At 41.2% G+C, this 13050-nt stretch overlaps 1 protein-coding gene and 1 pseudogene across 1 annotated transcript; both read right to left on the bottom strand.

Annotated features, from left to right (window-relative positions):
- Positions 1–3074: 3074 nt before the first annotated feature.
- On the bottom strand, positions 3075–3480 carry LOC129031380 (protein chibby homolog 1-like; annotated as a pseudogene).
- A 7443-nt stretch (positions 3481–10923) lies between these two features.
- Positions 10924–11442, bottom strand: LOC129031381 (peptidyl-prolyl cis-trans isomerase A-like). The gene has a single exon (XM_054477616.2). It carries the CDS (start codon positions 11440–11442, stop codon positions 10945–10947), a length of 498 nt encoding a protein of 165 aa, XP_054333591.1. The 3' UTR covers positions 10924–10944.
- Between the last annotated feature and the right edge of the window lie 1608 nt (positions 11443–13050).

Here is a 13050-nt window from a genome sequence, read left to right on the forward strand (position 1 = left end):
CCAAGCTGTCCAGCTCCCACCTCAATGGAGGGTAACTCCTGGCTGGCTGAGGTTTAATTTGTCCTGCTGGGTGTTCACAGTAGAAGCTTCTTGCTCGGCATATGGGCGTATGGGTCTGCTTACTTTGCCTCTGGCTACTGGGTTTGTCGGGGATACATACCAGTTCCTTGATATGGTAGTGCCCCCACTCTCCCTATTACGTTGTTTTGCCAATTTACAAATCACACTGGCAGATTCTTCTTTAAAGAACATATTAAGAGCATGTGGAGAAATGAAAATCTAAATGACCAATATAAGTTATACAACAAGAGGGCTGATAAAAGACATCTACCTAAAAAATATCCAGGTAATATCCAAATAAGAAAAATGACAAGTAACTCAACAATATATACTAGAAAGGGCACAGATCTGGGTATTAGTACGTTGGTTCTAGCTCTGCCACCTGTTAGCAGAGCAAGTAAATCAGGAAGAAAACAAAGATTTATTGGGCACCTACTATGTGACAGATTTTGTGCTAGTAACTTTATATAAAATATTGCATTTAATCTTTACAACACCTTATAAAATAAGTATTAATCCTCCCATTTTATAGATGAGGAAACTTAGGCATGGTAAAATTAAGTGTTCACACAATTAGAAATGGGAGGCCAAGTTTGAAGCTTAGGGCTGTCACATGTACAAGTGAGCTCTTCCTAGGATACTATGTTTTCATTAGACTCAATACTGCCTTTGGTTACTTTTACATTTTCCCATGGGGCCATAATATACACTCTCTAATGCTTTCTTCTAGTTCTAAACTTTACTCATGGCTGGCTGAGGTTTCAGTTGAACCTAGAACTACTTCTAGTTCTAAAAATACTCCTCTGAGTATTTTAAAAGTATTTATAATCCGTTGATTTAAAATATGTTCACAAGTTCTTTGACATTCCCTTAAAAGATAGAGCCTTATTTCCCTCCCCTTGAATGCAGCTGGGCTTAGCAACTTGCTTCTAATGAATGGAACAAGGTATAAATGGCAGCATGTGATTCTTTAAAACTGGGTTATAAAAGGCAATACTATTGATTCTTCCTTGCTTTTTCTTAGATTTCTTGTGCTCTGGGAAAGCTGGCCATGCTGTGAGGACACTCAAACTGCCTAATGAGAGGTGCCCTTGGTGGGAAACCAAGGCCTCTTGTCAACAGCCATGTGAAGGAACCCCAGTTAAACCCTCACATGAGACTGCATCCTCGGCCGACATCTTGACCATGACCTCATGAATTTCTGACCCACAGAAACTGTGAAGTAATAAGCAATTGTTTTCTTAATCCACTAAGTTTGGGGTATTTTCCTACACAGTGACAAATAGCTAATACAATAATAAAGGGGCCAGATATAAAGTCAAACATGGCCTTTAAAAAAGTGTTATATACTCATTGAAGATATGTTAAGGAAATCTGGATGGATTAGTGAAAAAATACAAGAAAAATGAGAAGGAGAAGTTTATAAGGCCATCTCATACTTTTAACAGCACGAGTCCCTTAAGTCTAAAGTTTTGGCCCAACAATATTCATGCCTTTTTTTGCTGAAAGGCATCAGTAGGGTAAGAGAAGATTTGACATAGTGCTTGGGTGAATTCTATCTATTTGTGATTGTCTTTAGTGCTCTGCTCATAGAATACAAATCTCTGGATAAGATGGGAGGAGAGAAAACTTGATAGTGTTGACTTTCTACCCCACTGCATTCATAAAATCTAGCTAGATTGTGTCTGCAGTATAGAATATCAGTGTTGGAAGCAACCCCAAGAACCATCTAATATTTTCATTTGAGAGATTCAGGAATGGGAGCACTAAAGTGTAGTGGTTGTCCATAGTCACAGGGCAGGTGAGTGCTTTTCTTGAGACTCCAGGTGGCTGAATTCCAGAGCAGTGCTGTGCTTCTACTGGAGGCTGCTTAGGGTCCAATTGCTGAAGTGAGTTCTGTAGGTATATTTATCTGAGCAGAGGTGACAAAGTGGCTTCCAGTGCTTCAACAGGTTCTCCATACTCTCTTCTCACACACCCTGCCATGTGTCTTGGGTAGTAAGATTTGCATTTTGTTGGGAAGCCTCTCCTTTGATCACAGGGAAGCCTAAAAGATCACTGATGTAAGCTAAAAAGAACTCAGATGGGAATTGATGAAAACAATTCAAATGTTGGAGAAACATAGCATTGCTCAACAAAATGCTCCAGAGTCACTGATTTTAATGGCTATTTCCTTAGAGAGGGTGGCCTTCTTACTACTGGAGGATTGACTAGTGACATTCCTAAGAAAGACATTTCTAGAGAAATTCTGAAACTGACTGAAAGAAACACGAGACTTCATTTTCATGGACTTAAAAATAATTTTAACATCAATCATTTAATGAAAACGAAGTAGTGTGAACAGGAAGTAGCCCAAAATACAGTGTTGCAGTGGAAGGTTGGTGCATGCTGTTGGAAAGCGGAAGCCGAGGAGGTTGTGGATGTGGGGAACAAGTACTCTGTAAGGACAGGGAGAGAGTGGTCAGAGGGGCAAAGAACCAAGACAGCCACTCATCCAAGCAACCCTAATACGGGCTGTTTTGAACTGGCGTCGTGCCTCAAACACTAAAGGGGATGAGATGATGAGCTCCAGCTGCTTCTCCCAATGGTGTCTGTCCAATATGGTGATTCTGGGACATGGACATTTGCATGCTTACATGTGTGGAGAGCACCCCAAGGCTTATCATTACCCCCAGACCTCCCTGAGGTTTTCTTTACAGGCTGGCATCCCTAGCAGTGCATCTGGAGTGACTTCCTAGTTACTCCCCTGGCCTGGAGTCCTGGTTTCCTCCATTAAATTTCACCATCTTATTGCCAACCCAAGGGTATCAGTGCCTATTGGCTACATTATATGATACTGTCTCCCAGGACCTAATCCGCTAGTCTGCTAAAAAACAAACAACTCCTACCCCCCCGCAAAAAAAAAAAAAAACCAAACCCAAAACAAAACAAATAAAAAAACCCTGCTTAGCCACATCCTAATCCCCTGATCAGTGGCTTTCTCCCTACTCTTCTAACGAATGTCTTTAGGGTCTTCATTTTCTCCTCTGGCTGACACTCTTCCATGCATCCAATTCCTTCTCCATTAAAAGGGATTTAGCAGTGGTCTCTGAAAACATGTCCAGCAGGATGTCCACTTTCAGCTGCAAGAGACTGTTCTCTTCCTCCAGTTGCTAGTTCTGCCTGTGAAGGCACTGGGTCTCCCTCCGGTCCACACCTCCACTAATCCCTGTCTCTGCTATCCACTGGCCATTTTCAAACTTCTGGCTTTGTGTTTGTTTTTGTTTTATGAACCTTTTCTAGATTCATAGTGGGAATTCCATAGTCCAGGCCCAGCTCCACCTCCTGGGTTGACTGATCAAAGGAATGCAGGTTGGAGAGAGAAGCAGACTTCCAAGGAGGCATCTTCTTGGGACTAAAGATACTCCCAAAGAGGGGCATCTTTGGCTTGATGATGGAAAAGCCAATGCTCCCTTCTCCTGACATGTCCCAGAAGCCAGGGTCCAAGCATACCTCAAGACTTCCTGCAAGGACCCCATCCAGGTCCCCATCACCCACTGTGACCATAGCCTGCCAGCCTTCCTCATGGATTATTCTAATTATTAATTAGGAATAAGTGAAGTGAAGACAAAAGGTCTCCAGAAATGCTGGAGACATTGTTGTTGACTCTTCTCTTACTCTCACACCCACTTTTGGTCTCTCAGCAACTCTTTCTAGCCTTAATTGAAGATTATGTTTATGTATGTGTGTGTATATATATATATATATATATATCATAGTTATAAGAGCTATTATATATATAAGAACTAATATATATATCTCCAAAATTCTGGCACTTTTCACTACACCCTACCCCACTGCCACCATCTTGGTCAAAGCCACATTTCTCACCTGGATTACTGTAGAATACATTATAGCAATACTGCAATTACCAGATTACTTTCTGTAATAGATTATTTTCAACTGACCCCCCACTTGCACCTTTGCTGTCTGTAATGTATTCTCAACACCACGGCAGAATGCTCCTGTTGAAAGTAAGCCATTTCTCCATTCAAAACTTTTCAATGGCTCCCCACCTCACTCAAACTGAAAGCCCAAGTCCCTTCCGTGACCTACCAGGCTCTGTGTGTCCTGGCGATGGGGCTGCCCCACACCCCTGTCATTCATGACCATTCTGAGCTCATCTCCTGCCCCTCCCACCCTTTAACTGCTCCAGCCACACGTGTCTTCTACTGGTGCTTGAATGAGCAGGCATATTCCCACCTTAAAGCCTGAGACGCCCATAGCTGCACTGGCTCAAATTTCAACCCCTTCAATCCAACACTTTCTACCCTGACTCCTTGCTTTACTTTTTCTCCTTAGCTCTTATCACTATGAAGCGCGCTATATATTTAACTTATTTTTCTTGTTTGTTGCTCTTCTGGTGGTCCAAGGGAGAGAAGATGATGGTGTAGACTGAAGAGTTTGCAGTGGAGATGACGAGAAGAGTCTGGATTCAGGATAAATTTTGAAGGTCATGCTGACAGGACTTGCTGTGGGTTGAATGTGGAGCTGAGAGAAAGAAATCCAAGGAGATGACTCTGGTTTTGACTTGAGAAATTGGGTGTATGGTGGTTCTAGGATAGGAAAATAATTTAGGAATGATTTTTTTTTGATAGAGAAGATCAATAGCTCAGCTTCAGCCATGTTAATTTAAGACACATATTAAACATACAGAGATGTAATAAAGACGTATTTATACATGCAAATCTAAACCTCAGTAAAGAGATCTGGACTAGTAAAATGAATTTGGGCATCATCAACATTTGGATGATATTTGAAGACATGGGAGCTTTTGGAATCACTAAAGAAAAAAGTGTAGCCAGAGAAGAGACTTATAAAAAAATTGCTGGAGGAGCTAGTGCTTAAAGATTTGGTTTAGGAAGGAATAGATGATACAGAAAAGAAGAAACTGTTTCAGGAGCCCAGCTCATGAGAAGGACAGCAAGCTGGGAAATAGGGCACAAGTTTACCAGAGCATGTGACTACAGATATGAATAAGCTTGTGGAATGAAGGTGGGAAGTTGAAATGGTTTTCACATGATTGCATCTATATTTCTGCATGAAATATACGACAAAATCTTCGACTGAAGTTGAGTGGGAGGAGATGTTGGAGATTTGAGGATTGAGGAGAAAGTGTGTAATAGTCATCTTGGGAGTAGGTTAATGAATTTACTAGCGAAGTTTAGTTGTCAGATAGTGTTGAGTGCTCACTGAAGATTTTTGGTCATAAATTTGAAATGGGTCCTGATAGCCTTGGTTGTGTGATTTTTCTCCAGCAACATTTAGCCGCTTGGGTATGGGGGTACACTAAGCGATTAGTTGAGTTTAAGAAGAGTTGGAGTGGGGAGAGGGAGAAATGGAGAGTTGCTGTTCAATGGGTGTAGCTGCCATTATGCAAGGTGATCAAGACTGAGAGATCTGCTGTACAACATTGTGCCTGTGGTTAGCATTATTACATTGTATACTTAAAATTTGTTAATAGCATAGATTTCATGTTAAGTGTTCTTACCACAATAAAAAAATAAAAAAAGACAGGTTCCATATAATATCAAATAACATTAGATTTGGTTGCAGACCTCAGAGAAAATTTCTAACTCTGGATATGCATATTAAAAAATAAAAGTAAAAAGCTAAAGAGTAAAAATATAAATAAACCTTAAATAAAGGTTCAGAAAAATAAAGCTCTGGAAAGCAGATTTGGATAAATGGACTTTATAAATCAGGAAATAGAATAAAATGTACAATAGATGGTCGGGTGCTGTGGCTCACGCCTGTAATCACAGCAGTTTGGAAGGCCGAGGTGGGCGGATTGCCTGAGCTCAGGAGTTTGAGACCAGCCTAGGCAACACGGTGAAAACCCATCTCTACTAAATATAAAAAAAGTTAGCCGGGCAAGGCAGCGTGCGCCTGTAACCCCAGCTACTTGGGAGGCTGAGGCAGGAGAATTGCTTGAACCTGGGATGTGGAGGTTGCAGTGAGCTGAGATCGCTCCACTGCACTCCAGCCTGGGCTGGATATTTGAGCAAACATTGGAAGGAAGGGACTGGAATTGACATACAGATATCTCAGGAAGTGCAGTCCAGGCAGAATGACAACAGATGCAAGGTAGGCCTGTGGCTAAAGCGAGGTGCCCTGGGTATCTCAGAGGGCTCATACTCTCTGCAAGGGAAGAGTAGTAGGAGAGGAGGTCAGAGACATGATGGGGGGAAGGGATCAGACTGCATGGAGCATGTGCCAGCTTGAGGAGGGCTTTGCAGGTCATTGCAAAGATTTGGCTTTTACCTTGTGTAAGATGAGAAGCCACTGGAGGGTTTGGAACAGAGATGAGACATACTCCTAGAAGGACCACTATGCCTGCTGTGTTGAGAGGAGACAGAAGAGGGACAAGATTGAGGGAGGGAGGCCAGCTGGGAAGCTCTCGCAATAATCCAGGTGAAAGCAGATAGTGACCTACACCTGGCTAGTAGTGCTGGTGATGGAGAAGAGAATCTGGCCAGAATTTGGAAGTGTTGTGAAGGAAGAAGAAGAAGTGTTTGCCAATGGGCTGGAAGTGGGACTTGAGGCAGAGAGGAGACAAGGGAGAGTCTAAGAACCTTGTCCTGAGCAACTGGAAGGTTGGAATAAATATTTACTCAGGTAGAGAAAACTGAGGGGTAGTTAGATTTGGTTTCAAATCAGGTTTTGGTTTTGTTCATGTCAGGGTTGAGATTCCTTTTAGACTTGAAAGCAGAGGTGTGGAATAAGCAGTTGGCTATATGAGATTGGAATTCAGGGTTCTGAGCTCTAGCTCAGTTCTATTTTAGACTGAAGATAAAAATTTGAAGCTCATATTAAGCCATGAGACTGCATGAGATCTTTACAGGAATGTGTGTGGCTAGAGGAGAGAAAAGGCCAAGAATACAAGAGGAATACCAATGTTCAGAGGTCAGGGAGATGAGCAAGGAGGTCAGGGAGATGAATAAGGAGAACGTGGTGTCTGGGAGCCAAAGGCTGCAGTTATTGGCAATGGCAGGGTCTAGGTTTCACATAGTCTAGGTCTAGCAAAATAGTGGAACACTATTTTGAAGATGATATTTTGCTAGACCTAGACCAACGACCATGTGAGTGAGTGGCTAAGGTGGGCTGGAGGAAAATGTCATTGGAGCAAAGGAGGACAAGGAGCTGAGTCTCAGGATGTTGGTTGACTCCAAAGTCAATGATGGGGCTTATGGTAAGAGAAAGGCAGTGAGTCATAAGCTGACATCACCCATGACTCCATGAAACAGGAGTCAGCCAGCACACAGCAATGAGAGGCTTGTGAGGCTGCATAGTTTGGTGATTGTCTTCAAAAAAGCTGGGGTTTTTGAAGGAGAAGATCAGACATTTGAGAAGTTACAAGGGGGCACCAAATGAGCATTTACCCCTCTCCCAGCCTTTAGGTGGTTGGGGAAGAGGAGAGGCAGTCTTTAGCTGAGAGGGCTGCTGGAAGTAGAATCCTCAGAGGACAGCCTGGCTTCCCTGGGCAGGAAGATACATTTATTTTTAAGCTTATTTTTATTTTAAATTTTTTATTTTGAAATTTTATGGGTACTTAGTAGGTGTATATATTTATGGGGTACATGAGATATTTTGATATAGGCATGTAATGCACAATAATCACATCAGAATAAATGGGTATCCATCCCTCAAGCATTTATTGTTTCTTTGTGTTATAAACAATCCAATTATACTCTTTTAGCTATTTTAAAATGTATGATAAATTATTGTTGACTGTAGTTATCAAATCCTAGACCTTATTCATTCTATCTAACTACATTTTTGTACTCATTAACCATCCGCACTCCCCTGCTCCACTATACTTCCCAGCCTCTGTAACCATCATTCTCTCTCCCTGTGTTCAATTGTTTTAAGTTTTAGCTCCCATGAATGAGTGAGGACATGTGAAGTTTTTCTTTCTGTGCCTGGCTTATTTTGCTTAACATACTGTCCTCCAGTTCCATCATGTTGTTGTAAATGACAGGATCTCATAGGAAGATACATTTAGAAGTGGAAGAAGGTGTAGGAGAGTTTGCCGATCAGTGAGTTCCTAAGGGTGCTGTGGAAAAGCTTGGGAAGAGAGAAGGGTTTGTGTTAGATTAGATAATACCTGTCTGTTGAGGGATAATCTGCCGGTGACCCAGGTTAAAGTGTGTGTTGAGGGGGTGGGTAGCAGGAAGGAGCCACGAATGGCTGGTATTGGTATGAGGTATTTGGGATTAGTCCAGAGCCGTAAGGGGCAAGATCTCCAGGCAGCTGGTCTAGCCTGAGGCTGGAGACGTCATGGCAGGAGGAAGACAAGATGATTGAAGACCCTCCTGAGGCTGGTCACACCCCATGGGTAGGATGGTGGAGAGTAGAGTAAATCTCTCTATGATAGCTAATTGTAATATTGCTATAGTCATCACGGTTGAGGGAAATTTATCAGCAACTAGGCCATAGACTGAGAGAAGTTTATCTGCAACTAGGCCAAAGACGGATGAATTGCTTTTTGTCCCCACCCACTGACTATCCTAATAAATGTTGGCAAACATGAACCAAACTTTTGCTGATAAAAAGAAGAGATATTCAAGGAAACCTGGAGAAAGAAAGAGGTGAGCATTTTACAAACTTCAGGAAATGGCCAGACCACTCTTTCCTTTAGTTTTCATGGTAACTGTTGGCCAGTAAAGTAGAGCTGCCTTGGGCTTCTGCATCTGTCTTATCCACATCAAAGCTCTACTGAGCAGGGAGATTATAAAGGCTCATTTGACAACAAAAGGTTGGGATGGCCAAGAGTTGCTTCTTTTCCATTTCTTTCCATTTACTTTCATTTTCAAGCCTTGTTCACTGTGGCTATAGGACTCTATTGCTCATGAAGGGCAAAGGGGTCCTTCTCTGTATTCATCTTGTGGGTTTTCAGAACGGCCCCTGGCCTGTCAGTTAGGAGGTAGGACCCAGTTCTGACTATTTTCCTTACCTCCTTTTTGACCTGAGCCAGGTCACTCATCCTCTCTAGACCTCAGTCGTTTCACCTGAGGTCCTTTTCACCTCTCACATCCTATGTCTTGAAGTTACTTGAGTTAGCAGGAAGTGAAAGTAGAATCTGCAATGTCTTGGTATGAACTAAGGAGAGAGCCTAGGATTTTAATTCAGAATAGGAAACTCATTATTCACTCTAGGGTTAATCACTTTATAGCAACTTGAGTAAGTGACATCGCTTCTCTGAATCCATTTAAAAATTGTATAAAACAGGTTGATATTTTCACTTTTCTTGGCTTCTTAAGAGAGATTTTGATACTATAAATAAGATTAGTAGTAGGGACAAATATGGAAATGATAAAGATTCTTCCAAAATTCTTACAGGTACCATTAACTGGCATAATATCATTGATTGTTGATTGAATTGGCAACCAATCAATCAGTAGTAAGCATCTATTTTTTCCATCAAAGTGTATTTATTGAGGGACAGGATTATGTTGGGGGAATATAGATAAAGTAGAATAACATAGTAGTACCTCACAGCTGGGGTCACCAAAATGAGATAACTTGTTTAAGGTCATACACTACTAAGAAGAAAGTTAGGATTTGAACTTTGATTTGTCTGCCCCAAGGTTGATGATCTTTCTAGTCAACCCCCAGCCCCTTCTCATATTTATATGTTAAGTAAGTGGCAGGCACTGTGCTAGGAATTAGTGTTGTCCTGGCAGCATTTGGCACTGGAAATGGGATCTTATTTCAGCCAATCATTAGTTGTCCCATGAATTAAAACCGGCTGTATTATTTTGATTCTTGGCTTAGTCTTAGAGCCTTATGATAAGAATTAGAAGCTGACATGACCAACTACAAGGGTTCTTCAGTGAACACTCATGTCCTGCAATAAAATGAGCATCTCAGGTGGTCTTTTCTCAGTGGGTGAGTGGTGTTCCACATGTTCCTCCCACTGATAGCCTGTGGGAACATGGAAGTTACAGCGTGAAGTAAAAAGTCAGGACAGCTAGAGAAAGCCTTGTCTGACCCAAATCTACCCTTATATGGGATATGTGGATATAAATATTCCACATAAATAATGTGCTTGTGTCATTCACTTACTTTTTGCTTTTTAAGAGAACCAGAATCACTGTGATTCATACTGAAACATAGACACACACGTATCCACACACAAACCCACACTATCATGTGGCCAAATTACCAACTGCCCAACCTTCATCTGACACTTGTGGAAAGAGAAATGCAGAGTTTACTGCCTTGTAGAGAGTTCCCAACTTGAAAGAGACAATTGGTATAAATACAGGCTTCATGACCTCAAATTCACGGGGTTTATTTCAGGCAAAATTGTCTCTTTTTTATCACGCAAGAAAGTAGAAAACAGTACAGTGTATCTGTTTAGATTCTGGCGTCTGAGGTCTTTGTGGACTTGAATGCTGATAGGGCGATAATGCATCTAAACATTTAACCCAAGGGCTGCCAGATAGTAAAATTGTAATTAATTTACTAATTTAATAATGTCTTGCATCTTCAAGTAGAATAAATAGCTTAATGACTTGGAGTAAACCAACTTAAGAAATTAGTGTCTTCTACTAACTATGGAGTTTTGGGGACAAAGATTCATCCTTCTATCTTCAGTGCCTACAGTAGTGCCTGGAAGTGAATTTTTTGTTTGTTATTTAGTTTTCATTTCATAATCATAAACTTAACTCTGCAATCTAGCTAGGCATGGAAGAAGGGAACAAGGAAAACATGGAACCCAAAGGGAACTGCAGCGAGAGCACAAAGATTCTAGAATACTGCGAGCGGATGGGGTGGAGGGCTGCTCTCCTGAGCTGCAGAAGGAATGGTCCAGTGGTTAAGATAAAACACAAGTCAAACTTATTCGAGTTGTCCAAAGTCAGGAATGGTGACCTTCTTGCTGGTCTTGCCATTCCTGGACCCAAAGTGCTCCATGGCCTCCACAATATTCATGCCTTCTTTCACCTTGCCAAAGACCACATGCTTGCTATCCAACCACTCAGACTTGGCAGTGCAGATGAAAAACTGGGAACCATTTGTGTTGGGTCCAGCATTTGCCATGGACAATATGCCAGGACCTGTATGCTTCAGGATGAAGTTGTCATCATCAACTTTCTCCCTGTAGATTGACTTGCCACAAGTGCCATTATGGTGTGTGAAGTCACTACCCTGACGCATAAACCCTGAGATAATTCTGTGAAAGCAGGAACCCTTGTAACCAAATCCTTTCTCTCCAGTGTTCAGAGCACAAAAGTTTTCTGCTGTCTTTGGAAACTTGTCTGCAAACAGCTCAAAAGTGATGCAGCCCAAGGACTCACCATCGACAGAGATGTGGAAGAACATGGTGGGGTTGACCATGGCTGGTAATACAGAGCTCCCGACGGCAGCATCTGCAAAGCACTCCGTGAATGTTTATGGAATAAATTGGAGTCCTGTTCCCTCAACCTTGCTACTACTGTTTCCCACATTCATTTTCCAGATAAATTCCCAGACAAGTTAGGGAGGGATCCTATGGAGAAACATACATTTCTCCAAATCCATTGGTAGTAGAAAATAACCTTGGACATAGGTCTTCAATGAATTGGTATGTAATTATTCAACATCTGAGTCAAAATGCAAACAGTAGCTCCAGTCTACACAGAGTAATCCAAATTAAATATAGCCCATATTTGTTGTGCTGACATCCATGTTGTTGAGAACATGTATATATATGATGCAGCTCAAATAACATAGGGAGAACAATGGTTAAAGTCTAAGGCTCTTAGCTGCCCTAATGAGATGGGGAATGGGGAGTTTGGGCATGGAGGTGCTCATTATGTGAAAGATAATATTTCTATTCAGCATCATAGAGCATCCATTTCAGCTGAGATCTCACTCTGGGAACTCCTTTTCCGTGCAAAATATAGAACATACACATTCAGAGAGAATGCTTAGAGAGAGAGAGGGGAAAGCTCTAAGCCTGTAACAGTGGGAAAGAAGGTCTTTCCTAGCTATAAGTAACTGGCAGCGATGTCCAGTAGAGAACATTAGAGCAAACCTTATGTTATAAATACAGTTGATAAGCAGACTGTCCTTTACTAGGACTTGAAGCTATTGCAGTCAGAGACTGAAAATTTCCTTCAAATCCTAATGAGGGCCATGGTACAAGGAAGCTTTGAGGGCTGAGAGCAGTAAAGGTTGCATAAGAGCACTTCACATGAGCCTAAATGACAGATAAGATAGAGGCCTTCGGTGGGAATCAGACAAGATCATTTCACAGAAGCTTAGGATTTCCATTTGTAGGAAACTGGGAACAGTGAGCAGAATCCCACCATTCAGCCTTGCTGTATACACTTAGGCTCAAAATTTGGTGACTTAGAGTTCTTACATATTGTATCAGTCATTCCCCAACAATCCTTTTCTTTAATTTTGTTTTCTTAAATTTTCGTCAAAGATCTATCATCATGTATTCTTACGCTTAAGAGATAAATGCTGAAGTATTTAGAGGCAAAGTGTCAGATGTTTGTAGATTACTATCAAGTACAAAGCAAATATGATTGCCATCTTTTGAACTATAATTCTTCTTCTAATTTTTATATGTTAAAAAATCTCATACTAAAAAGTAGAAAGAGAAAACCATATCTGATATTGGTACAGATAGATATCTAGACTAAGTGCACCTCACTTGTCTATTTTCATCAAGATTTGACTGCCCACAGTGATCAATCCAAATTGGCAAAAACTTCTATAGAACCTTCCTCTACAAAGGCTTATTTCTGTCAGTTCCATTCATTAATTCATTCAGGTATTGTTGAACGTCTACTATATACTGGGCACAATTCTAAGTCCTGGCTATATAGCAGGGAGCTTAATCCTGTGCACTTATATTAACTACTATTTAACAAAAATACCCTTTAGAGAAAGTAAGTCTTTTGGAAGGTATATAGGTTTATTTTGAATAATGTCTTCCTTTTAAAATACCAGTTC

This window comes from Pongo pygmaeus, chromosome 11, assembly GCF_028885625.2.
Source record: "Pongo pygmaeus isolate AG05252 chromosome 11, NHGRI_mPonPyg2-v2.0_pri, whole genome shotgun sequence".
Classification (NCBI taxonomy): Eukaryota; Metazoa; Chordata; class Mammalia; order Primates; family Hominidae; genus Pongo; species Pongo pygmaeus.

What these genes read in the sequence shown, in the direction of transcription:
- LOC129031381 (XM_054477616.2), bottom strand. Translation starts at nt 11,442, where the DNA reads ATGGTCAACCCCACCATGTTCTTCCACATCTCTGTCGATGGTGAGTCC.